The sequence below is a fragment of the Rhinoraja longicauda genome, chromosome 1, assembly GCF_053455715.1.
Source record: "Rhinoraja longicauda isolate Sanriku21f chromosome 1, sRhiLon1.1, whole genome shotgun sequence".
Lineage (NCBI taxonomy): Eukaryota > Metazoa > Chordata > Chondrichthyes > Rajiformes > Arhynchobatidae > Rhinoraja > Rhinoraja longicauda.
The window spans coordinates 28,523,953-28,551,055 of NC_135953.1; the positions used below are offsets into that span (position 1 = coordinate 28,523,953).

Sequence of the window (27,103 nt, forward strand, 5' to 3'; positions counted from 1 at the left end):
CTCTCTCTCTCTCTCTCTCTCTCTCTCTCTCTCTCTGTCTCGCTCTCTTCTCCCCCCCCCCCTTCTTTTTCTCCAAAAGCTTCAGTGCATAAGAAAGATAATGAAATCTGAACCCTTTCCGAAAAGGATGTGTTGATATTTTGGTAAATGTTCTAGTAGACGTTGTTAAATCTGTTACGCAATTAAAACAGTTGGGAGAATACAAGATTTTCTAAAGATTAGTCTTTGAAATACAATTCCAAAGCAATTGAAGACAATTTCGAACTGAAATGATGCATTTTGCTCTTTTGACTCTAATTTTGCCATCCTGTTATTTGTCTCTTGATTTAAGATCTAGATGAATACAGCTGCAGCTCTGCTGAGAAGCATCATTTAGGAAGAACATGATTGCAGATACATCATGTAGTACTCAGGGTCAATTCTGAGACCTGTACACTTAGAATGTGAGTCTCTGTACTATGTGTAATCTTGCTGAATGAAGACATGGTTAATTTAAAATTTATAGTGACATAATTGACAAAGAAATGGCATTTTGTGTAAAATCTGTGTTTTTTGGTTTAATAAGTAGAGCAGCATTATTCTCCAAAAACAATTTCTCTGAGTCACTTCTCCTTTCCTTTGTTTTGGTCAGTACAATAAAAGGGTTGCCATGTGAATTCTTTTCATGAATATAGTGAAAATAAACTTGTCTTTCAGGTACAAACTGAACTGATTTTGTGTTTGAAACATTTCCTGTTTTTATATTTCATCCCAGCCTTTTGTACCCTTTTCTTTTATGTCTCTATGGGCAGATTTCACTAGTTCATGTAACCAGAAAGTGTGTGTGTGTGTGTGTGGGGGGGGGGGGGGGGGGGGGGGGGGAGGGGGGGAGGGGTGAGGAAAAAGAAGAAAGTAGCTACCCTAGTCCCATCCCACACAAGTACATCTTCTGTCAAATGGCCAGAGATTCAAACGTGAAGACTGATCTCAAACATGAAAAACAGTGCAGTCTAATCATTCAGGATCTCCCAAATGAGGGACAAAAAGTAGCAAGAAAGCATTCATAGAACAAGCCCACATCAAATTTAATTAGAAAATGACACAATAGTCCTGTGGGCTGCAATGAACTGTATGCAATTTTGGATGACACCTTCGGAAAATAACAGCTAAAGCTTTTATACCTTGCTTCCAGAAAGGTTAGATTACAATCTTCCATCATTCTTGCAGTCGTTGCAAGTTTAATCGAAGGACAGATTAAAAAACAATACTTCAAAATAGTAAAAGCTATCTAATTTAAGAAAGCAAAAACAATTATGTAATGTAGAAGAACCAACAGATGTGTTATTCTGTAAACCATGTCAATAAATACATTGTAGCATAGGGTATCTAATAGAATGAATGGAGTTGCCTGTTTTAGCACAATTCTAATGGGCAGTTTATGTCCTCCCATAGCAAAACAATATTTTTTCATGCATAAACTATTGCCAAAATTAAACCCTCATTTTAGTTTGTTTTGGGGCCATTTCAGAACCGAGTTAATGAACTGGCTTCCTGCCCACTATTGGGAGTCAGTGATTGATACTGGTCAGTTGATCATGTGATAAAAATTGATCAGAGTTGACTGCAATTTAGAGAGAGCTCTCCAGACATTTGGTTGCTAGGCAACTGTAGCCTTTGGTCAGTAGTGGTCAGTAAAAGCCTTTGTCCCAATGTGTTGAGTCAGGCATTGACCTCTAATCTATATATGTATAATTTATCTCTCTCTCACTCTATATATATATATATAAACTTAAATGTTTGCAGCTTTAGTCTTTTGACATCCTTACCAATTTTCCAAAAGAACTGGCTAACCTTTTAAATAAAGAATTTTCAGTTATTTTCAGAAGATAAAATGGATTTAGACCTTTAAAATAGTGTGGGCACTTTCAACCATGATAAAATGAGAAAGTATTTTCAAGGCTTTGATGGGATATAAAATTCTCCTTCTTGTTGAAGTACTGACTGGAAACAGAATAGGCGAATAATTATTGGAAACAAAAATAGGATCTCAGCTGGACAAAATGATTCATAAAGCATAAAGGGAAATTTGACCAAACCGTAATTTCATCAGTTCTGGCCTTGAAGTCAGTATTCTTGAAGAATATACGCTCTGTTAGCTGCTACTGGTGAAAAGACAGTCTATGTCTATTGTAAGCCTCCAATATAAATAGGACATTCTCGAAATACATAGCAGATTGGTTCGAATCTGATTAAGAAAATGAGCCACTTGGTAAATATGGATTACACAGGTCATTAACAAAAATAATCTGCACACTACCACCCTTCCCCTCACCCACCTTCCAATCATAACATATATTTACCTTTTATATATCTTCAGGTTACTGTCTGAGGATTTCTTTTATAAGAATTTTCTTTATTCTTTCGACTCAAGGTGATCAGGTTGTGCTACCCAACATACTCAGCTGTTTAAGTTAAACTCCAATTGAACATAAGATTCCCATCAAAATGGCAAAGAGCTAATAATTACCATTAATGAATTAGATATGATTTTATGACAGTCCTCCAGTTCCATGGTTACCATTCCTGGTATTAGTTTTATATTCTCGATTAATAATCTAATTGAATTTAAGTGACACAGCTGTCACATTGGGATTCAAACTCAGTCCAGACCTCTTGTTTTCTAATCCAGTAACATTACCACTTTTCTACTGCGCCAAGCAATATCTAGTTATTATTATTATTATTATTATTATTATTATTATTATTATTATACAATACATATATCGTGTAAGATCCGACCTAACTTGCAGAATGAACTTTTTGAAATGCCGGTTGCATTTCAAAAAATTGCAGAAAGGCAGCATTAACCTGTATCAATTGTGGTATTTGCAAAATTCATTGGTCACATTTGCTTCAAAGTGAAAAGCGCTAGGAACTCCATAAACGCTTTTATAGAATCACAAAGTCAAAGGGAGAACAGCATGGAAACAGCTCCTTCATCCCATTAAGTTTGCACTAACCATCATCCATCCATTTACACTAATCCTACATTAATTCAATTTTCATACATCTTCATACCTGTTTAACACTATTAAATTGTGCCACCAAATCAGGTCTTTTGGATGTTTTACCTCAATAACTATAGATTTTTTTGTCATCCCGTTAAATATTGCAATCTAGATAGATCATTAGTTTGGTTTTCGGCATGCTGTAGAAACAGAGTGAATTTAGGGTCTGGGATTGAGTCGGTCGACAGAAAACCCTACAGTTAGAGGAGAGAGCAGTCAGAAATAGTGAAAGCCATAAGGATTTGGTCACTGCAGTAGAGGTTGCCAGTTTCTGGTCTTAATAATGCTGTATATCTGGTTGTGTGTTTTTTCTAATCAGCATAATGTGCTAATAGAAGCTTGAGTCATAGTGATTAGTGTTTAGAAAGAATGGTATATTAATTTGGTAAGGGAGCTTGTGGTCTATCTACTTAGATCACTATTTTGCTTCAAGTGCAACTCCTACATGAATAGGGTAGAAGACTGAATGACTGATTACTCACAAAACACAAATGTGAGAAGAACCTGTGTCTCCAGTGACAGGGCATCTAGGATGTAATGAACTGAGTAGCATTAGAAGAAATGTGCATTCATCTATTCATCTTATTCCCCAGCCAAAAGTGTTGAGGAACAATAGCAAAAGTATTTGCACATTTTAATGTTCATTATTTTATTCGGAATAATAGAACTTTTTCTATTAGTTTTCTCGTCTTTTATGATCTTTAGTGTATTTAACTAAAGGGGACTCAATAAAAGAAGAGTTTGTCTCATTGTGGTGTAAGCTTAAGGGAAAACAGAATAGTACAAAATTAACTAAACTGAAAGGTCCTGTTTTGAGTGCTCGCTGACAATCTGACAATATTTCAGTTCTGAGAATAAAGCTCACAAAACATAACTGCAGAATCAAAGTTTAATAAAAGTTTAAATATAATTTGTTTAAAATATAATTTCCAAAGCTATGACATTGTACACATGCAAGAAATATAATGAGTAACTAAGGGAGAAAGATTGTGCAGGCAGAGAAATTAAAATTTGTTTCAAACGAAGAAACGTTCAGAATGACATCTCTAAATGTGATTCCAATCCCAGTGACGAAGATGAAAATGATTATAGCAGACATTTGCACAGTTCGGTTGAATATAGACTAGATATTACTGTCAGCAGATGATGAGTGTTTTGTTCCCTTTTTAACAATGGATATTTTGTGCAATACATAGAAATGTGCAATGAATGGAATTTATTTATCCTCAGAATTAAAAAAGGCATGAGTGAATAAGGATAAACAAGTCATTTTCATAGTCAATACAATCTTATGAAGTCATTAAAAACTAATGCTATGCAGTGATATACAGAACAAAAAAATAAGAGTTATAACTAGATTTTGAATTTTAAAAAACATCTGCTTTTGGCCACTTCTGTAATTATAAATACAAGTAGGTTTCTACCACATACCTAACCCCTCCCAAAATGTATATTTCTGAGGTTTTTTTCTTGGATTCATGCTAAGCCCACACACCACAAGTATACAAGAACCCAGGAAAATAGGAGCAGGAGTAGGCCACATGGCTTCTCAAGCTAGCTCCTCATTCAATAAAATCATGATATGATGATGGTAGTGAACTGGCACAGTTTAACACTATTTAGGAATTTCCATTCTTTTCGACCGCATAGTATCATTTTCAACAATGATATCACAAAGGTACAAAAGTCGTTTAAAAGGAGATCTAAAGGGAAAGATTTTTATGCAGAAAGAATTTTTAAGTTGATGTCTAGAACTTGCTGCCTGAGGAACTGATGAAATTATTTATGATCACCTCATTTAAGAGTCATTTAGACAGGCACTTGAATTGGCAGGACATAGAAGGCAAATTTTATTCATGTAGATGGGCAAAGCAGTTGGCATGGTTATGGTGGGCCGGAATGTCTGTTTCTGTGCTCTACAACTCTATTACTCGAAAAGGATGGTTTTCCGAAGAATGTGGGCAGTGGGGCTATTTTTGCTGAATTACATCCCTTCTGAAGAAGGGGCTCGACCCAAAATGTCACCCATTCCCTCTCTCCTAGATGCTGCCTGACCTGCTTGAGTTACTCCAGCATTTTGTGATACCTCCCTTATAAGGCAGTCAGCCCACCTAATCTCAGAGCAACCCCATCATTTCCATTCCCCAATTTATGTGACTGTAACTACTCTCTCTCTTTCACACACATCCCATTAACACCCCTGTGACTCTGCCACCTACACTAACAGGTAATTTAGAGTAGCCAATTAATCTAATAACCCATACTTTCTTTGAATGGGGGAGGAAACCAGAGCACCTGGCGAAAACGCCCCTGGTCACAAAAAGGACCATTCTGTTATGTCATCCTTTTACTCATTCTGCATTTGACAGAACATCTGAAATTTATAGTGAACAGAAAAAAAACTTCACGAATCATAATAATATTATTGGAAAATTCCAATTTGCCGGTGAATGTTTATTCCTGTTTACATACAAACTGAAACGTTGGTTTTTATTCCTCCTTAGTAATGTCATGTGATTGAGATGATTGAATTCCAACAGCCACAAAAGTCTTCCTTACTGATATGGTTTAGGTTAAGCTTTATTATTGTCACACATACCAAGATACAGTGAAAAGCTTTGGAATGCAGAATGAATCGAGGGAGTTAGGCACAAGATTAAAAAGCAGGACTATGAGGGTAGTAATCTCTTGATTACTCCAGTGCCATGTGCAAGTGAGGCTAGGAATAGGAAGATGGGACAGATGAATGTGACTCATGAGCTGGTGCAAGGGCAGGGGTTTAGACCATAGGGACCTCTCTGGGGCACAGATGACCTGTGCAAGAGGGAATGGGTGGCATCTGAACTGGAGGGGGACCAATATCATTGCAGGGAGGTGCACTACTGCTACTTGTGGAGGGTGTGGGAGTGGGTTTATACTAAAAAGGTAAAGGGATGTGAACCGAAGTATGCCCTTGTGCAATTAATTGAATCAGGCATACACTTGTATATTACAAGTCTTGATAATCGACCATAAATTCTCAGTCGAGTTCAGGTCAGGTGAGTTACCAGATCTTAGATTTGTTTTTAGTTTAGAGATACAGATGGAAACAGGCCCTTCGGCCCACTGCGCTGACCAGCGATCACGAGGCTGAGAATTCCACAGATTCACAACTCTCTGAGTGAAAATGTTTTTCCTCATCTCTGTTCTAAATGGCCTACCCCTTATTCTTACATTGTGGCCCCTGGTTCTGGACTTCCCCAACATCGGGAACATGTTTCCTGCCTCTAGCGTATCTATCTTCGATTAAACCAGCATCTGCAGTTTCTTCCCACACAGGATTGTGTTAGTGGTGATTTTAAGTTCCCCAATATTGACTGAGACTTCTCAGTGTCAAATGCTTTGTCAGGGCCGAATTTGTGAGGTGCATTGAAAAGAGTTTTCCTGAAGCAGAATGCGGATAGTCCAACCCAAGAAGGGAACATATTCGGATTTGCTTTGGGAAAGGAGCCTGGCCAGGTGATTGGCATTACAATGGAAAAGCATTTTGGGGATTGTGATCACAACTACATAAGTTTTAAGATTGTTTTGAATAGGTAGAATGCTGGACCTTGCAGGAAGGTGCTTAATTGGAGTAAGGCAAATTTCAACATGATGAGCTAAAAGCTCAGGGTACATTGGGACAGTTATTGGGTAAATCCACATCTGATATGTGGAAATCATTGACAGGCCAGTTACTCTGATTTATTGGTTGTAAATTCACTTTGCTGAATCCATTTAACACGCACGTAGTCCTGCGATACACTTTCACTGGGTTGGCATCATATCTTTGGGAATATCTGATGCTATTTCCAGCACTCCTTTGGGCACTTTTATTTTAAGCAGAGTTGATCCGTTAAATTAATCTTAATGGTAGAATGAGGCCAATAAAAGTTACAACTTTAAAGTGCGCAGTTGGGGCCCCATATCTAAGGAAGGATATGCTGGATGTGTGGAGAAAAAACTGCAGATGCTGGTTAATATCGAAGGTAGACACAAAATGCTGGAGTAACTCAGCGGGTCAGGCAGCATCTCGGGAGAGAATGAATGGGTGACGTTTTGGGTCGAGACCCTTCTTCCTTTTTTTTCCGGAGGGGAGAGGTTAGAGTAAGTCAGGGATGTGGAAAATTTGAGGCGGTTGATGTCTCGCCGGCAGTTGGAAATGAAAAGGTCTAATGAAGGTAGATGGCCATCGGGGGATTGCAAGAGGATGGGAGAAAGGGTCATTACTGGGTGGTGAGGACTCCTTCCCATAGAAGAAGGCCCGGAGGCGGAGGCGACGGGGGAAAAGCTCTACATCTTGGCAGACCCGGAACTCGTTGAGGTGGGGGCAGAGGGGACAAAGATGAGGCCTCTGCTGAGGTCAGACCGTTCCGTATCATGTGCTGGGGTTGGAGAGGATCCAGAGGAGATTTACGAGTATGATCCCGGGGAGGATTGGATTAACATTTGAGGAGCATTTGATGACTTTGGGCCTGTACTCATTGGAATTTAAAAGGATGAGGGGGGAATCTCGTTGGGGCCTACTGGAAAATGAAAGGCCTAGATGGAGTGGACGTGGAAAGGATTTTTCCAGTATTGGGAGAGTCGAGAACATGAGGGCACAATCTCGGAATAAAAGGACATACCTGTAGAAAGGAGATGAGGAGAAATTTATTTAGCCAGAGGATGGCGAATCTATGTAATTCATTGTCACAGATGGCTCTGGAGGCCAAGTCATTTGATAGTTTTAAAGCGAAGATTGATAGATTCTTGATTAATAATGGTGTCAAAGGTTGCTGGGAGAAGGCAGGAGAATGGGGTTGAGAGAAAAAAACAGATCAGCTATGATTGAATGACGGAGAAGACACAATGAGCCAAATAGTCTAATTCTGCTTCTATATCTTATCATCTAAAAGATAGGTACATGGATCGGAAAGGTTTGGAGAGATATGGGCCAGGTGCAGGCCTTTGGGACTAGCTCGTTTAAGCAAGCACAAGTTGAGCCGAAGGACATGTTTCCATACTGTATAGCTCTATGATTCTATGACTAAATCATTGTGGAATACATTTCTGCTGTCCCTGGTGGTCCAATTTTGAACTGTTAGGTCTGATCTGGCACTAACCTAATTAGCATAACAACGTGGAGATAGACACAAAACGCTGGAGTAACTCAGCAGATCAGATAGTATCTCTGGAGAAAATAAATAGGTACGAGAAAAGGAATGAGAACAGAATTTGTTCTCCAGCTTTTCATACCTCTTAACTTAAACTTAACCAAGCTACTCTCTCCTCTTAACTAAGTACATATAGTACACAAGAAAAGGACATTTAAAAGTTGTTTGTAGGAATGAATGTGTGTACATATATTTGGCGTTTGAAGTTAACAATATTAAGGGAGCTTCTTCATATAGACGGGGTGTCCATTGGATAATGTGTTTGTGATGCAGGGACAGCCTGTACTAGAAAGGTTTGCTAAAATTAAAGTGGATAAATCACCTGATTCAGAAGGAACGTGGTGGTTTCTCTGTTGCTGAGGTCAGTAAGAGCGCGATTTCCAGATGCCCAAACCATAATCTTCCAAATATCTACAGATCCAGTCCTTGGAAAATTGCAAATGTAACAAAAATGTTCAAAATAGGGATGCACGAATAAATACAGTATTTATAGACTGGTCAGTTTCAACCTGAGTCACGCAGAAAATTCTAGAAACAATATTCAGTGACAGAGCTATGAGTTTCTTGGAATATTGTTAATTGAATAGAGAACCCAGGCATGGATTTGTCCAAAATATATCATGTCCAATTATTTTCATAGAGCTTTTTGATTCAGCAAAAGAGAAGCCAAGAAGGAAAATGTGGTTGATGTAATAAATAAAGTGTTTGCTAATGTTTGAGACAAAAGGCTTGTCAACAAGAATGAAGACCATGAAATAAAAGAGCCAGTAGCAGCATGGGCAAAATGTTAGTTGGGCAGCAGGCAACAGAAATGTAACGGCAGAGTGATAAAATGACTGGGCACCGCAGCAGGTGGTGCTGCTGCCTCAGAGCTCCAAGGACCGCAGGTTCAATCCCAATCTTGGATCCTGCCTGTGCGGGGTTTGCACACTCTCCACTTGACTGCATGGGTTTCCCTCGGGTATTCTGGTTCCCTCCTATATCCCATTGATGTGCTGTAACTTATTCCTCAGCAGATTATATGGCAAAAAGAAATCAAATACGAGATCAAATAAGAAATCAAATCAAATCAAATCAAAAAGACACAAAGTTGCAGGGAAGAAAGGAAGTGAGTGAAACTGATGGAAGTACTTTACTGGCAGCCAGCATGGACCCAATAGGCCGTCTCTCTTTCTTCATAACTTAAGCAAGGTTGTTTTTGGACAGGAGGAAGTGCACAGTAGAGTTCCGCAGGGATCGCTACTACGGCCACTGATTTTTTAACTTTAAAAAATATATATATTTTTTAAATACTTGGGAGTCCGCATCACAGAGGATCTGACATGGCCAACGCACATTGCCGCACTGGTGGGTAAGGCAAAGTAGCGCCTTTACCACCTTAGACAACTGAGGAAATTCAGAGTGTCTCGAAGGATCCTTCATTGCTTCTACTCTGGGGCTGTAGAGAGCATCCTGTCTGGCAACATTACAGTCTGGTTTGGGAACAGCTCTGCCCAGGACAGGATGGCCCTGCAGAGAGTAGTGTGTTCGGCAGAACGCACCATGGGAACTACACTCGTCCCCCTGCAGGGCCTATACATCAGGAGGTGCAGATCCAGAGCAAGCAAGATCATGAGGGACCCCTGCCACCCCAGTAACGGACTGTTCCAGATGCTACGATCAGGCAAACGTCTCCGCTGTCACGCTGTGAAAACGGAGAGGATGAGACGGAGTTTCTTCCCACAGACCATCAGGACTGTCAACTTTTATAACTCCAGAGACTAAATTTTTGTCTACACTATAGTAACTTATTAACTTTATTTATATGCTGTAACTGTAATTCTTTTTTGTGCACAATCCACAGGCATTGCCACTTTCATTTCACTGCACATCGGGTATGTGTATGTGACAAATAAACTTGACTTGACTTGACTTGACTTGACTTGACTTGATGATATTATTTATGATTTTTTTAATATTAGATTTCTTTAAATATATATTAACAAGAAGAACAGGTGTAATGGGCACAATTTCCACATTTTCAAATGACATAAAACTTGAAGTAACTGCCATGTGTAATAACAGGCTGCAAGGACATTAAAACATGATGCTGGAATAGGTGGATGGATGACAGATGAATCAATCAGAAATGGGAAGCGTTGTATTTTGTTCAGAAAACATCAACATAAACCGTCGGGCACAATGTTGAAAGGGATGAGTGTTCAGAGAAATCTTGGTTAATCTGAGCACAGTTCATTGAATGTGGAAGACCATGTTGAGAATGTGGTTCGATAAACACACAGGATTCAGGACTTTATATAAAAAAAAGACATGGAATTAGTGTCACAATTACTCTATAAAACACTGAACCAGCCAAAAGACTATCATATCCAATTCTGGCATTGCATTTTAGAAGAGTTGTAAAAGTTTTTATGGAGGATGTATAAGAGATTTACTAAGTTAATTCCAGGGACATGGAACTTTAGTTGTGTGGATAGTCTGAAGAAACTGAGCTGGTGCTGCTTGGAAAGAGAAGTTTACAAGGGGATCTGATAAAGGTACTTAAGATCATGAACAGTCCAGTCAAAACCTATTAGTGGAGGCATCAAGAGCTATGGCACATAGAATAAAGTTGATTGGAGAAGGACTAGGTCTTATGTTCATGAGATAGGATCAGAATTAGGCCATTCGGCCCATCAAATCTACACCGCCTTTCAATGATGGCTGATCTATCTCTCCCTCCTAACCCCGTTCTCCTGCCTTCTCTCCATAACTCCTGACACCCGTACTAATTCATCTTCTGAGGAAGAAGGGTCTATACTGAATAACCTGGGAAAGTAGTCAAAGCAGACTCAATAACATTAAAAAAGAAGCAGGGTAAATATTAGAAAGGAAATAATTTGCAGATGTATTGGGAGAGGGCAGACGATAGGACTAAAAACCAGCAACTGGTAAATCTCAGCGGGTCAGTCAACATCTGCGGAGCGAAATGACCAGTCAATGTTTCGGATCATGACCCTTCATCTGGACTGAAAGGGTAGAGGGGAGATAGCCGGTATAAAGAGATGAATGGGAGAGTGTGGGTTCAGGCAAGAGCTGGCGGGCAAAAAGTGAGGAAGGGTTGATTGGCAGTTAGACTTATGAGGGGAACTAAATGTGGAGAAAGAGGAAGAGGCTGGGAGAAAACACTAGATGGTGGAATCTGATATTAAATAAAGGTGAAGAATAGAACAAACTAAGGGAGGGATGGTGGACAGATGGGAACAATGAGTGGAGGATATAGGGGACTTTGTTGGAGGAGTGTGCGGGTGATCATAAGAGATAGGAGTACAATTAGGCCATTTGGCCTATGAAGTCTACGCCATTCAATCATGGCTGATCTCTCTCTCCCTCCTAACCCCATTCTCCTGCCTTCTGCCCATAACCTTTGACTCCCATACTTCTTCTTCTTCTTGCCTTTGAGGCAGCAGAAGTTGTGTGACGCCCTCCAGGCGCTGTAGCCGGTGCAATGTGCTGTTGTCGAGGGCCGTGAGGTCTACCCCTCCACCAGGGGGGCGGAGGACAGCGCAGTCGAAAATGACGTGCTGTGCTGTTTGCTGGTCTGCTCCACGCACGCAGGCTGCTGACGATCGCAACCCCCAACGATGCATGTTATACCCATACTAATCACGAATCTATCTATCACTGCCTTAAATATAGCCACTGACTTTGCCTCCACAGCCTTCTGTGGCAAAGAATTACACAGATTCACCACCCTCTGACTAAAGGGCAGATGTAGATGTGAGCAGATGAAGATGTGGGAGGGAAAAAAACTCGATGATTCGGCATTTGGAGGTTGGGTTGGAAAGAAGAGTGTGTTTGAGAGGACCTGGGTAGATCAGAAGGAGAAAGAGGAGTGAGTGGGTTACCAATGTTCATGCCCTTGAATTGTAGACTACCCAGGCAAAATATGAGACGATGTTCTTGTAATTTGTATGTGGCCTCACCCAGGCAGTGGGGGAGGCCAAGGAAGGCAGGTTGCTAAGGGAAATAAAATGGCTGGCAACTGGTCACTGTTGCACAGGTGCTCAGCAAAACAGTCGCCTAATCTGCGCTAGTTCTCACCATTGTAGAGGAGGTCACATTGAGATCAGTGAATGCAATGGACGAGGTTGGAGGAGGTGTAGATGAATCTCAGTCTTACGTGGAAGGGCTTTTGTTTGGTCTTGGATGGTGGTGAAGGAGAAAATGTAGCAACTGGGGTTGCAATTCTTCCGGTTTCATGGGGAGGTGCCTGGGAAGGGCGAGGGGTGGGAAGTGAGAAATGCGTGCACAAGGGAGTCACAGAAAGAGCGGTTCCTGCAGAAGGCAGACATTTGTGGTGAGAGGAAGGCATGACTGGTGGTGAGGTGACTTTGTAGCTGCTGTAAATGTGAACAATGATGTGCTGGTTGCCTAGACTGGTGGGATGAAAGGCAAGGACCAGTGTTATGACGATGAGTCATGATAATGATATGCAAATATCATGATCTTTGTATCAGGTGACTTGAGAGTTGATAGGTGTGCGTGTTGTGTACAGCAAGGCCGGAGGCTGCAGTCAGGAGAGACAATAAACATAGAAACTAGTAATGTAACTTACAAAGATTGTGTCTGCATCATTATTCCACATCAGCCATGATCACATTGAATGGCGGTGCTGGCTCGAAGGGCCGAATGGCCTCCTCCTGCACCTATTTTCTATGTTTTTTCTATGTATCTGAAGCAGAGATGTGACATTGGTGACGAGGATATTTTGGATATTTTGGATTTTGGATTTGGATATTTTGGATTCTGAATCCGTAGCTACCGACTGGAAAAAGGTTAGAAAAAGGTCATAATGGCAGTCACTGGAGCTGATTTCTTAGCACTTCACGGAGTTCCACACTTCGATCCGACGGGTGATGCAAGTACCGCCAACGTGAAGTGGAAAGCTTGGCTGGAGGAATTCGAGGCCTACACCGGCAGTCGCGGGCTTTTTCTTGATGAAAGTACGCCGGAGCAGAAGGCACAGCGGAGAGCGTTGCTTCTCTTCACGGCCAGCGGTTCGAGAAATGTTTAAAACACTACCGGAATGAAGAAAGACTTTAAGAAAGCCGTTGATGCATTGAACAGTCATTATGAGGTGGTGCCGAATGATACATTTCAACGCCATTTATTCCACAAAACAAAACAGGAAGAGGGCGAGACTGTTGTTCAATTTGTGACGAGACTCCAGTGTCTGTAGGATGCAAATATCTGGCTGCTGATGTGGAAAACCAGATATTGGATCAGGTTGTTCAGCATTGCAAGTCAGACAAGCTCAGGAGAGGGCTGCTAGAAAAAGGGGGTGAGTTAAACCTTAATGATGCTTTGTCGATTGCACCAGCACTAGAAGCTGTTGTGGGACAATTTCACAGCATGAAATTGAAAGATTCCAAGACTGGGCAAGTTAACTGGCTGTCCCACGATAGACCAAGACGTAAGCCTGAACGTGAGATTGAGTGTTACAGGTGTGGCAACATGGATCACGTAGGGAAAGATGCATGTTGTCCGGCAAAAGGTAGAACATGTAGGAAGTGTGGAGGCAAAGATCATTTTGCAAAGAAATGTAAAAGTAAGGCTAGGGAAAATACAAGTGATTACAACAAGAATGAATCTTCCAAGGCAAGGGAGAAAGGGAAGTCCAGTGACAAGATTTTACAGTGACAAAAAACACAATCTGCCACAGGCAATGATGGTCCAATTCTATACTGCTATCATTGAGTCCGTCCTCACCTTCTCCATCATGGTCTGGTTTGGCTCAGCCACCAAGCACGACATCCGGAGGCTGCAACGGATCGTTCGCACAGCTGAGAAGGTTGTTGGCTGCAACCTTCCCTCCATTGACGAACTGTACACTGCAAGGGCCAGGAAGTGAGCGGGCAAGATCATCTCTGACCCCTCTCACCCTGGCCACAAACTCTTCGAAGCACTTCCCTCTGGAAGGCGACTCCGGATTGTCAAAGCAGCCACAGCTGGACATATAAACAGCTTTTTTCAACGAGTAATAGTTCTACTCAATAACCAAAGTCTGTAGTCTCTCTTTTGCTCTGGTTTATTTTCACCCACATGTTTAGACCGTAATGGTGTATCCTTATTGTTTTGATGTGTTAATGCTTTATTCTTAATTGTTAACTGTATGTTTGTGTTGTCATTTGTGAGCGAAGCACCAAGGCACATTCCTTGTATCTGCATACTTGGCCAATAAACTTATTCATTCATTCATTCAAGATAGACAGACCATGGCAGAGAACGAAGAGTCACGTCCATCACGTAGAAGATGATTTCGGAAGTGATGAGGACAGTGATGAACCTGGTGAGCATGCTGTTAAAAGGGATTATCAGTTTGCAATGAATGATAGCCACCTGGAGAAAGTTGCAGTGACCATCGGAGGTGTTACAGTGCCAGTGATTGTAGATTCTGGTAGCGACAGCAACGTAATTGACAGATCACTTTGGGAATGCTTGCAACAGCAGAAAATCAAGTGCACGTCAAGGAGGTGTAATAGGAAGATATATACAACCATTGCAGACCATTGGATGTTTCACGGCTAAAGTAGAAGTCAGAGATAGAAAAACTGATGAAGAATTTGCGGTGATAGAGGAGAACCCCTGCTCAGTAGAAGTACAGCTCGAGAGCTGGGAGTGCTTCACATCGGAGTGCATGTCAATTCAGTGCAGTCATACGATGACATGAGGCAGGAATTTCACTCAGTATTCTAAGGGGTTGGAAAAATTGAAAGGCCGGCAAGTGAAGTTAGCCATTGATGAAACTGTTAAGACAAGAGCACAACCAGTGCTGAGAACGCCATTTGGACTTCATGGAAAAGTAGAAGCTAAAATCAAGGAGTTGATTGATCAGGACATTATTGAGCCAGTTGAACGTTCGACACCATGGGTAAGTCCAGTAGTGATAGTGCCGAAAACCAATAATGATATCAGACTGTGCGTGGACATGAGGAGAGCCAAAGAAGCAATAATCGGAGAAAGACACCCAATTCTGACAATCGATGAGGTGCTACAAGAGTTATCAACCAGTGAAGTGTTCTCCAAAATTGATCTCAAGTGAGGATGTCACCAATTGGAATTACATCCAGAGTCAAGAGAGGTGACAACATTTGTCACTCACTGCTGATTATTCCGGTACAAAAGACTGATGTTTGGAATCAATGCTGCCCCTGAGATCTATCAGTACGAAATCCACAGAGTGATTCAGGGTGTACCAGGATCAGCAAACATATCATATGTATAAGAAAATAACTGCAGATGCTGGTACAAATCGATTTATTCACAAAATGCTGGAGTAACTCAGCAGGTCGGGCAGCATCTCGGGAGAGAAGGAATGGGTGACGTTTCGGGTCGAGACCCTTCTTCAGACTGATGTCAGGGGGGCGGGACAAAGGAAGGATATAGGTGGAGACAGGAAGATAGAGGGAGATCTAGGAAGGAGGAGGGGAAGGGAGGGACAGAGGAGCTATCTAAAATTGGAGAAGTCAACGTTCATACCACAGGGCTGCAAACTGCCCAGGCGAAATATGAGGTGCTGTTCCTCCAATTTCCGGTGGGTCTCACTATGGCACTGGAGGAGGCCCATGACAGAAAGGTCAGACTGGGAATGGGAGGGGGAGTTAAAGTGCTCGGCCACCGGGAGATCAGTTTTGTTAATGCGGACCGAGCACAGGTGTTCAGCGAAGCGATCGCCGAGCCTGCACTTGGTTTCGCCGATGTAAATGAGTTGACATCTAGAGCAGCGGATGCAATAGATGAGGTTGGAGGAGGTGCAGGTGAACCTTTGTCTCACCATGTCTCAGCAAACATATCAGATGACGTCATCGTCCATGCATCAATTCGTGAAGAGCATGACGAGAGATTGAAGCTAGTGTTGACTAAACTTCAAGAAGAAGGACTCACTGTGAATGAAGACAAGTGCGAGTTTGGCATCTCTGAGATGGATTTCATGGGACACAGACTCACAAGTGAAGGGCTGAACCCGGCAAAGGCTAAAGTGAAAGCTGTTGCAGATGCACGTGAACCTCAGAATGCAACTGAGATGAGGAGCTTTCTAGGACTGGTTAATTACTGTGCAAAGTTTATTCCAAATTTTGCTACACTGGCTGATTCGCTGAGAAAGTTGACCCAAGAAAGACGTGCCGTTCCAGTTTGGTAGTGAACAGAGACAGGCATTCAAAGCACTGAAACGGAGTCTAATGAGTGCAGAAACCCTTGGATATTATGACCCAGCTGCACCAACAAAAGCCATAGCAGATGCTAGTCCGGTCGGTTTGGGGGCTGTGCTGGTACAGACACATGCAGCTGGACCCAGAATCATAGCATATGCCAGTCGATCTTTAACCAGCATGGAGAGAAGGTATTCTCAAACAGAGAAAGAAGCACTGGGACTAGTGTGGGTCTGTGAAAGGTTCCATGCTGACTTGTATGGCATTGAACTTGAACTCGTTACAGATCACAAGCCGCTGGAAATGATCTATTCAGCAAGGTCTAAGCCATGTGCCAGAATAGAACGCTGGGTGCTGAGACTGCAACAGTACAAGTACAAAGTAGTCCACATCGCTGGGAAAGCAAACATCGCGGACCCGCTATCAAGACTGTTGAAGGATGAACAGCTGAGAGCATCATACACGCTAGAGATGGAAGCTGAGAACTTTGTGCGCTTTGTCGCAATTATCATATCATATCATATGATTCAGTCAACGCCACGAGCCGTGACAATGAAGGAAGTCAAAAGGGAATCAGAACATGATCCTGAACTTAAAGATATCAGAGAGCGTATTCATAGTGGGCAATGGGATCAATGCCCTTACAAAGCATATGTTCCCATAAAAGATGAATTTTGTGTAATTGGTCAGTGTGTGCTGAGAGGTAGCAGATTGGTGATCCCGCAGGCACTACGACCACGGATCATGTCATTAGCTCATGAAGGACATTTAGGCATCATTGGTACCAAACAGAATTTGCAGAGCAAAGTGTGGTGGCCAGGTTGTGAGAGAGATGCCAAAAAATTTGTCAAGACCTGCCACGGATGCCAAATCACAAGCAGGAGCAACCCACCAGAACTTATTAGGAGTACCAAGTTGCCAACAGGACCATGGGTCGACATAGCTGTTGGCTTTCTTGGACCACTTCCAACACGTGAATCAATTAAGGTAGTGGTAGACTACTATAGCAGGTACTATAATATGTAGAGATGAAGTCAACTATGGCAGAAAATACTGTACAGGCATTAGCAGAGATTTTCGGCAGACATGGGTTGCCAGTTACATTGTCCTCCGACAATGGGCCACAGTTTGTTTCCGAGACGTTTGCTGAGTGTATGAAAAACACAGGTATCCATCATCACAAGGTTACTCCTAAATGGCCACAAGCTAACGGAGAAGTAGAGAGGCAAAACCAGTCCATACAGAAGAGGATACGAATTGCCCATGCCGAAGGGAAAAACTGGAAGAAGGCGCTTCTAGCATACATAGCTGCATATCGGGTGACCTCTCACTCAACGACAGAGAAAAGCCCAGCAGAAGTCTTGTTTGGAAGGAAAATTCGCACTAAAATGCCAGAAGTGTGAGAGATCATGGAAGACAAGGAGCTGAGAGACCGTAATGCTGAAAAGAAAGGTGCAGCAAAATGGTATGCTGACTTGAAACGAGGAGCCAGGCACTCAGAAATAATGCCAGGCGATGACGTACTTGTGAGGTGAGATGATGGTGGTAAGATGGACACTCCTTACCATTGCCAGCCATACAATGTTGTATCGAGGAGCGGCAGCAGGGTGACAGTCAAGTCTTCAGAAGGTGTTATGTACAAGAGGAATGTATCGAGTGTCAAAAAGTACATGTCGAGAGACACTCGAATCGAGGGGGCCCAAAGTCCACCGAAAGCTACCGATTCAGAGGGGCCAGACGACATTCCTGAGGTGGTGACCAGAGTTCCAGAGTAGTGAGCAGAGATGGCGTCTGGACGACAACTCTTTGGCAGATTCAATAGACTATGATGTTCTTGCGCCAGCTGGTAGACCAAAACGTGAAAGGAGATTCCCCAAAAGATATGACGATTTTGTATTGTAGACTGTAGTTATAGTTTTGTTTAGTAGTTATATGACATCAGAGGCAAAGAAAGCTCACAAGTTATTATTTGTATTAAGGAAAAAAAAAAATTTGTGTTGTATTTGTACAAGTATTTAGTATTTCATAGGCCATGGTGTTTTCGGCTAATAAAGCCAACGTAATAATTTTTAAGAGTAAAGAATTGTTTAATTGGGGGAAAGACCACAGTAATTTAAAGTTTAATTCTGGTAAAGGAGTGATGTCATGACGATGCGTCATGATAATAATATGCAAATATCGTGACCTTTGTATCAGGTGACTTGAGAGTTGGAAGGTGTGCGTGCTGTGTACAGCAAGGCCAGATGCTACAGTCATAGAAACATAGATAGAAACATAGAAAATAGGTGCAGGAGGAGGCCATTCGGCCCTTCGAGCCAGCACCGCCATTCATTGTGATCATGGCTGATCATCCACAATCAATAACCCGTGCCTGCCTTCTCCCCATATCCCTTGATTCCACTAGCCCCTAGAGCTCTATCTAACTCTCTCTTAAATCCATCCAGTGATTTGGCCTCCACGGCCCTCTGTGGCAGAGAATTCCACAAATTCACAACTCTCTGTGTGAAAAAGTTCCTTCTCACCTCAGTTTTAAATGGCCTCCCCTTTATTCTAAGACTGTGGCCCCTGGTTCTGGACTCGCCCAACATTAGGATTATTTTTCCTGCATCTAGCTTGTCCAGTCCTTTTATAATTTTATATGTTTCTATAAGATCCCCTCTCATTCTTCTGAACTCCAGTGAATACAAGCCTAGTCTTTTCAATCTTTCCTCATATGACAGTCCTACCATCCCAGGATCAATCTCGTGAACCTACGCTGCACTGACACAACTACAAGGATGTCTTTCCTCAAATTAGGAGACCAAAACTGTACACAATATTCCAGATGTGGTCTTACCAGGGCCCTACACAACTGCAGAAGAACCTCTTTGCTCCTATACTGAAATCCTCTCATTATGAAGGCCAACATGCCATTAGCTTTCTTCACTGCCTGCTGTACCTGCACATCATGTTTCAGTGACTGGTGTACAAGGACACCCAGGTCTCGCTGCACTTCCCCCTTACCTAACCTAACACGATTGAGATAATAATCTGCCTCCTTGTTTTTGCTGCCAAAGTGGTTAACCTCACATTTATCTATATTATACTGCATCTGCCATGCATCTGCCCACTCACTCAACCTGTCCAGGTCACCCTGCAACCTCCTAACATCCTCTTCACAGTTTACACTGCCACCCAGCTTTGTGTCATCCGCAAACTTGCTAGTGTTGCTTCTAATTCCCTCTTCCAAATCATTAATATATATGGTAAACAGTTGCGGCCCCAACACCAAGCCTTGCAGCACTCCACTCGCCACTGCCTGCCATTCTGAAAAGGACCCGTTTACTCCTACTCTTTGCTTTCTGTCTGCCAACCAATTTTCTATCCATGTCAACACACTACCCCCAATACCATGTGCTCTAATTTTGCTCACCAATCTCCTGTGTGGGACCTTAATCAAAGGCTTTCTGTAAGTCTAGATACACTACATCCACTGGCTCCCCTTTATCCATTTTACTTGTCACATCCTCAAAAAATTCCAGAAGATTAGTCAAGCAGGATTTCTCCTTCATAAATCCATGCTGACTTGGACCAATCTTGTTACCGCTATCCAAATGCACCATTATTACCTCTTTAATAAATGACTCCAGCACCTTCCCCACTACCGATGTCAGGCTAACTGGTCTGTAATCCCCGTTTTCTCTCTCGCTCCTTTCTTGAAAAGTGGGATAACATTAGCTATCCTCCAATCCACTGGAACTGATCCTGAATCTATTGAACATTGGAAAATGATCGCCAATGCATCCACTATTTCTAGAGCCACCTCCCTGAGAACCCTGGGATGCAGACCATCAGGCCCAGGGAATTTATCATCCTTCAGTCCCATTAGTCTACCCAATACTATTTCTCACCTAATGCAAATTTCTTTCAGTTCCTCTACACCCCTAGATCCTCTGTCCTCCAGTACATCTGGGAGATTGTCTGTGTCTTCCTTAGTGAAGACAGATCCGAAGTACCTGCTCAACTCTTCTGCCATTTCCTTGTTACCCATAATAATTTCACCCCTGACGGGAGAGATAATAAACATAGAAACTAGTAATGTAACTTATAAAGATTGTGTCTGCATCATTATTCCACATCTGAAGCGGAGATGTGACACCACCCACTTTCGACACTTAGCGCCCACAAGGTATTCAGCTTTCTACTAGTGAGGGATGGCACAGCTAGTAGAGCCGCTGTCTCACAGCTACAGCAGTCCAGGGTCAAGTCTGACCTCAAGTGCTGTCTGTTTGGATTTCCCCTCTATGACTTCCCACATCCCAGAGACAAGTAGATTGCTAGATTGAGTAATCACTGTAAAGAGTGTGTATGTAAAGGGTAGAATCAAGATGGCAATCTGAGTGGAATAAAAATGGGATTAGTACAAATCCCATGTGCCCAGTGGATCAAATGATCTGTTTCTGACTTCTGGAACTTTATGACATTTGATATTATATAGTTTTTAAAAGACATAAAGTGCTGGAGTAACTCAGTGGGTCAGGCAATATCACTGGAGAATATGAATAGGTGATATTTTGGGTCGGTACCCTTCTTAAGGCTGATTGTAGGGGGGTGAAAATACTAGAAGTGTGGAGGGGCAGGACATAGCGTGGCAGGATGGTAAGCCTAGAAGTGAGGGCGGTTTTGAAGAGCAGATGTGTGTTCACCTATTACCTACCACACTTTGTCCTACTGCCCCCTCGCATCTATTTTTCTTTCCCTCCTCTCCCCCCCCCCCCCCCCCCCCATCGCCCAACAATCTGTCTGAAGAAGGGTCCAAAGCCAAATTGTCACCTATCCATGTTGTCCAGGGATGCTGCCATGACCCACTGAGTTCCTTTAGCACGTTGCGTCTTTTTGTTGTAAACCAGCATCTGTAGTTCCTTGTTCCACATTTGGTATTACACTTAATTTACTTGTTGGATGGAGAGGCTGACAAAACTAATGTTAAGCAATGGGCCTCAGACTTGACTATCTTTTCCAATGTTAAACTGTTTAGGTTTAGATTTATTATCGTCATGTGTACCGATCTACAGGTACACTGAAAAGCTTTGTTTTGCATGCTCTCTGATCATATCAGATAATACTAGATATAAATGCGGCCATCATATTCAAGTGCAATAGGTCGAGAAAAGGGGAAGGTACAGAATGCAGAATAAAGTTAAAGGTAGAAAAGAGATTTAAAAGAGGAGGGTGATTGTATCGGCTGATTATAGTTCCTCCTTTGGAACCAGCACACGAAGAGTCGCCAAATTGCCAGATACTGATTGCAGTCGGTGGAGCTGCTCATGGTGGCAAAAAGACTGGGGTTGGGCATCAGGCTAGAGAGACTGTTAAAGAGACTCATAAATGTAAAGAAGAGAGGGAGGGAAATGAGGCCACTAACAAACCTGAATACAACGGTGAACATCTTAAAACCGAGATATTGCCACACTGGGAAAACATATAAATTAGTAAACACAAAACAATGGGTGACTAGGATTTGTTGCATGATGGAGTCATCGTGTCTTACAGCAGAGAAACAGGCCCTTCGGCCCAACTTGCCCAAACTAGTCCCACTTGCCCACATTTGGCCCATTTCCCTCTAAACCGTTCCGATCCATGTGCCTATTGAAATGTCTTTTAAATGGTGTTATTGTACCTGCCCCAACTACCTCCTCGAGCAACTTATTCCATATGCCCACCACCCTCTGTGTTTAAAATTTGTCCCTCAGGCTACTATTAAATGTTTCCCCTCTCCAATTAAGTATGTTCTCTGGTTCTTACATCCTCTACTCTGGGTAAAAGTCTCTATGTATCTACCCTATCTATCCCCCCTTGTGATCTTATGCTATCTATAAGATCACCCCTCATCCTCCTGTGCTCCAAGGAATAGTCTTAGCCGGCCCAACCTCTCCTTAGAGCCCGGGCCCTCAAGTCCTGGTAACATCCATGTAAATCTTCTCTACACTGTTCCCAGCTTAACATCTTTCCTCTGGTAGAGTGGCCAAAACTGAACAGAATACTCCAAAAGTGGCCTCGCCAATATCTTGTACAACTAATGTAACATTCCAATTCCCATACTCAATACAGATGAAGGCCAATATGTTGAAAGCCTTTTTGACCATGCTATCCACCTTTGATGTCATTTTTAAGGAACTATGTACCTGCACTCCAAGATTCCTCTGCTCTATGACACTCTCCAAAGCTCTGCCATTCACTGTGAAAGTCCTGCCCTGGTTTGACATCTCAAAATGTAACACCTCACACATATCTGCATTAATCTCCATTAACCATTCATTGGCCCACTTGCCCGATTGATCAAGATCCTGCTGTAATTATTGATAATCGTCTTTGCTATCTATGATACCACCCATTTTAGTGTAATCTGCAAACTTCATAATCATACCTTGTACATTCTCAATCAAATCGTTGATATAAACCACAAACAGCATTGATCCCTAAGGCGCACGACTAGTCACAGGCTTCCAGTCCGAAAAACAACCCCTCAGCATCACCCTCTACTTCCTTCCATTAAGCCAATTTTTTATCCAGTTCACTAACTCTCTCTGGATCCCATGTGATCTAACCTTCCAGAGCAGCCTACCAAGCGGAACCTTGTCAAATGCCTTGCTGAATTCCATATAGACAACTTTTCCCTCATCATTCTTTTTGGTTATTTAAAAAAAAACTCAATCAGATTCATGAGACACAATCACCCAGGCACAAAACCATGCTGACTATCCTTAATCAGTCCCTGGCTATGGGGGGCTTCATTTTATGGAAATGTGGTAGAGTTATGATCCACCTTTGGTTTTGTAGGGGTTTAAAAATGGGAAGCATGGATAAAAGATGCAGGTCTGGTCATGGCAATAACAGATGATTTTACTTATTCTTTCTGTTGGATCAGAATTTGTTCTTTGTGCATTCAGCTATTCATTAATATGCCTCATTACCTCATACATACCAACTTCAAATTGGATCTGACATCTATCTGCCAATTACCCTAACTTTGGTCTTCTTTACATTTTTCACAGGCTTCGTTTCTGTACCACTGTTCACCCATCGGAAATTATCTACCTCTTTCTCTTTCTTATCCGCATGCAGGACCATGTTCTCCAAAGATGCTGCCTGGCCCGTTGAGTTACTCCAGCACTTTGTGTCTTTTTTTTGTAAACCAGCATCTGCAGTTCCTTGTTTCTACCGATTGCTTTATTGTTTTTTATATATATATATATATTTCAGTTGCCGAATCGTTCAAATAATAAAAAAGCAGAATCTTTGTCTTCTTTTACAGTACGCGGTCAGGCAATTGCTTAGAGTTCTTTAATAAAAGCCTTAGGCTTGTCGGGGAAGTAGAGGAATACTATTCCAGTCACATTTAGCTTGCAGCCGGGGCATAGATGGAAGCAGCGCTGGTGCAGTGTGTATGTGGAGTGTTGGGGTATTATAAAGCAACGCAACGTATCACCAACGCAACCACCTACCACTTCTGCATTGCAGAATTTCGACTCCGTCCATTTTTTATTTCACATATATAAACCAGAACAATAGACTGTTAATATAATCGACTTACTTTTCTTTCTCCCCCCCCCCCCCCCCTCTCTTGTTAAGATATGCGTACAGATATGGGTCTGCTGTCGTTTTACTGTTGAGCTGTTGCACTATGAGGATTTGCAGAATGGTTCGTATGGCGAGCGTGCTGGGCTTGGTGATGTTAAGCGTCGCTCTGCTAATTCTATCATTGATCAGCTATGTCTCAATCAAAAAGGACAACCTCTTCGCCACCCCGAGGTATCTGGGCTCGGCCGGCCCTAGGATGTACATGCTACACAGTGGATTTCGGTGAGTAAAACAAAACGCCCTGAACAAAAAAATGTTGGAGCAAAGTCAGCTATAAATCTGCGGACAATTAGACGTTTTATAAGATGAAGCACCCATGCCCGCCTTGTTTTGCAATCGATTGGCCATTGGATTAACCTTTAACCCCCCCCCCCTCCCCACTACACACAGGCGAAATCTGCATCGTTTATTTTTGGAAGAAAGCGGCGATGATATTGCTGGAAGGAAGCTGGCAGGCTGGCAGGCAGGCCCTGCTAGCAGCTAGTGCAGGCACGCTGCTTGTGATGTGTGTGTTATGATCCTGACATGTTCAATCCCCTTCCCCACCCAATCACACAATACTATTGAGTCGGCATATTTCAAATCCATTCCCCGCCCCCGCGTCGAGTCCTGTCAATCCCCATGTTGGGGAGGTGGGGGGAGGGGGTGATGCTTGGTGTTTTGGGGGGATAAACGAGTTGTAGCATCTCGGATGTGCATCTCGCAGCCGCTCTCTCCGCAGCGCTGTGCCTGCAGTTCCCTGGCCGCGCTGTCCGCTCGCCGCAGGATTCACTGCGTTTTGTTCACCACTTCCCACGGCATCTTCCTGGCGAAGGTCCTTCAACTTAAGTGGGTTGGAGGAGGGAATAGGCGCTTTTGTTTACGTGGACGTGTGGGTGCATATATCAACAACAGGGCAATTAACCGGGTTCCATTGTGGCATTAGATGTGGCTGGTGGCTATATGAAGGGAATAAACCATGTTCCGTGCTAAAGCTGCAACATTGCTATTAGTGGCTACATTTGTGCAAAACCAGCTTGAAGTTGGTAAGAAATTGAAAGACAAGAAAATGTAGAATTGAGAGTCAATAACGAATGTGCTGGTCTCTCAAAACAAAAATTTGCACTAATATCTCATTTACAGGCCCGATCCAAGAGTGCAATTTATCCTCATGGGAACGATTCCAATATTTTTTCTTTGTTAGGGACTGTCAACACATTGCAGAAATTTTTAATGTGCCACAATTTTGCATTAGCTTTTTTTTTTGTTGCAAATGCCAGTACGTACTAAAGAAAAATCATGTTTTCTGCATAATAATTTGTGGGAAATTGTTGAAACGAAAATAGTACAGTGCAGCTTCTCAGACTCCTTTAACATTTGTCTTTAGCAGTCTATTCCTTCAGCACATTTAGTAAAATATCTCATGCTAGTTCACAGGAGAATTATCAGCCAAAGAAGAGTTATCAGAAGATTTGTTTAAAAAAAATTAGAACTGAAGGAGTCTAGAGTGTTTAATTGCCATATATACCAAAAACAATGAAATCTTTACTTACAGCAACATAACAGGTTAACACACACCTTGATAAATAATATAATAAACAAATAAGGTTCAATAACTCAAGAAAAACAATATTAGTGCAAAAAATGGCTCAAAGTCCCCAATGCAACCAAGAGAGTTCGTAGTTTACATAGAAACATAGAAAATAGGTGCAGGAAGAGGCCATTTGGCCCTTTGAGCCAGCACCGCTAGTCATTGTGATCATGGCTGATCATCCACAATCAGTAACCTTTGCCTGCCTTCTCCCTATATCCCTTGATTCCGCTAGCCCCTAGAGCTCTATATAACTCTATTTTTAATTCATCCAGTGAATTGGCCTCTACTGCCTTCTGTGGCAGAGAATTCCACAAATAAGTTAGTGTTTATAGTGTTCAAGAGCCAGAGGATGGCCAGAAATGTAAAGAGCTTTAGAGATATTTACAGAGAAGATTGATCTCTCTTTTATAGACACAAAAAGTTGGAGTAACTCAGCAGGTCAGGGGGCATTTCTGGAGAATAGAAATAGGTGATGTTTCGGGTCGAGGCCATTCTTCAGACTCGGTCATTTGATCTTTCTTTTGAAAGACTGAGGAATTGAGTGCTATGCAAAACCGACACGGAAGGGGACGGGGCCTTTTTTTAAGCCCAAGGCAGGCTTGAGATGCCAAGGGACCTACTCTCTTTTTCTCTTATGTTCTTGTGTGAAGAATTTGCTGAGCCTGAACCTAGACAATAGAAAACACAATTATCTATGATGAAGAAAAGGCATCAGGTCTGGTCAAAGAGTCAGAGTTGTGGCAACACACTCTTACTGTCTTCTCAGGGAGAGAAAGAAATTTAATCTGCAGATAAATATTTTAACAAAGCCTAAAAAAAAATCGAAGTTAGATCAAAAGCAAACTACTAGAAATTTTAAGTAAGAAAATAAACTTTTGGAATACTCAGCAGGTAAAGCAGCATTTTTGTAGAGATCAAACAAAGTTAACTCTCAAGTTGATGACCTTCAGCAAAACTGCTACTCCGATGGATCAGGATGAAGCTGAAGCAATAACAATATCATCCATCACAGATGCTGACTAACCTGCTGAGTAGTTCAATTTGTACTGGTTATTTTTCTGAATAAAAACAATTAAAAAAACTAACAACCTTCTACAGAATAAATGATTTCCTGTTGGTCAATGATCCAGCACATAACATTACATTTATTTTTATTGGGCTGGCTAAATTTACATTACATGAGCACTATTCATCTCAATGACCCATAAGAAACATAGCCTTCCATTTTTAATTTAGTTTAGTTCAGTTTAGTTTAGAGATACAGCGCGGAAACAGGCCCTTCAGCCCACCGTGTCCACAACGACCAGCAATCTCTGCACATTACCACTACCCTGCGCACATTAGGGACAATTTTACAATTATACCAAGCCAATTAACCTACAAACCTGTGCGTCTTTGGAGTGTGGGAGGAAACTGAAGATCTCGGAGAAGGCACAGGTCACGGGGAGAACGTACAAATTCCGTACAGACAAGCTCCCATAGTCAGGATCAAATCCA

General features: G+C 42.1%; 1 protein-coding gene across 6 annotated transcripts in view; it reads left to right on the forward strand.

Annotated features, from left to right (window-relative positions):
• The window catches only part of st8sia3 (ST8 alpha-N-acetyl-neuraminide alpha-2,8-sialyltransferase 3), an 81,798-nt gene that overhangs the window by 40,236 nt on the left and 14,459 nt on the right, over positions 1–27,103 (forward strand). The window contains exons 3-4 of one of the 6 annotated variants that reach the window (XM_078424407.1): positions 332–443; positions 24,025–24,255. In XM_078424407.1, coding sequence (XP_078280533.1) covers positions 24,077–24,255 — 179 coding nt within the window. In that variant the 5' untranslated portion in view covers positions 332–443; positions 24,025–24,076. Of the gene's footprint in view, positions 1–331; positions 444–14,530; positions 14,553–23,747; positions 23,855–24,024; positions 24,256–27,103 lie in introns of those variants that run through there. The other 5 variants (XM_078424562.1, XM_078424248.1, XM_078424478.1 and 2 more) reach the window with 5 other exon arrangements.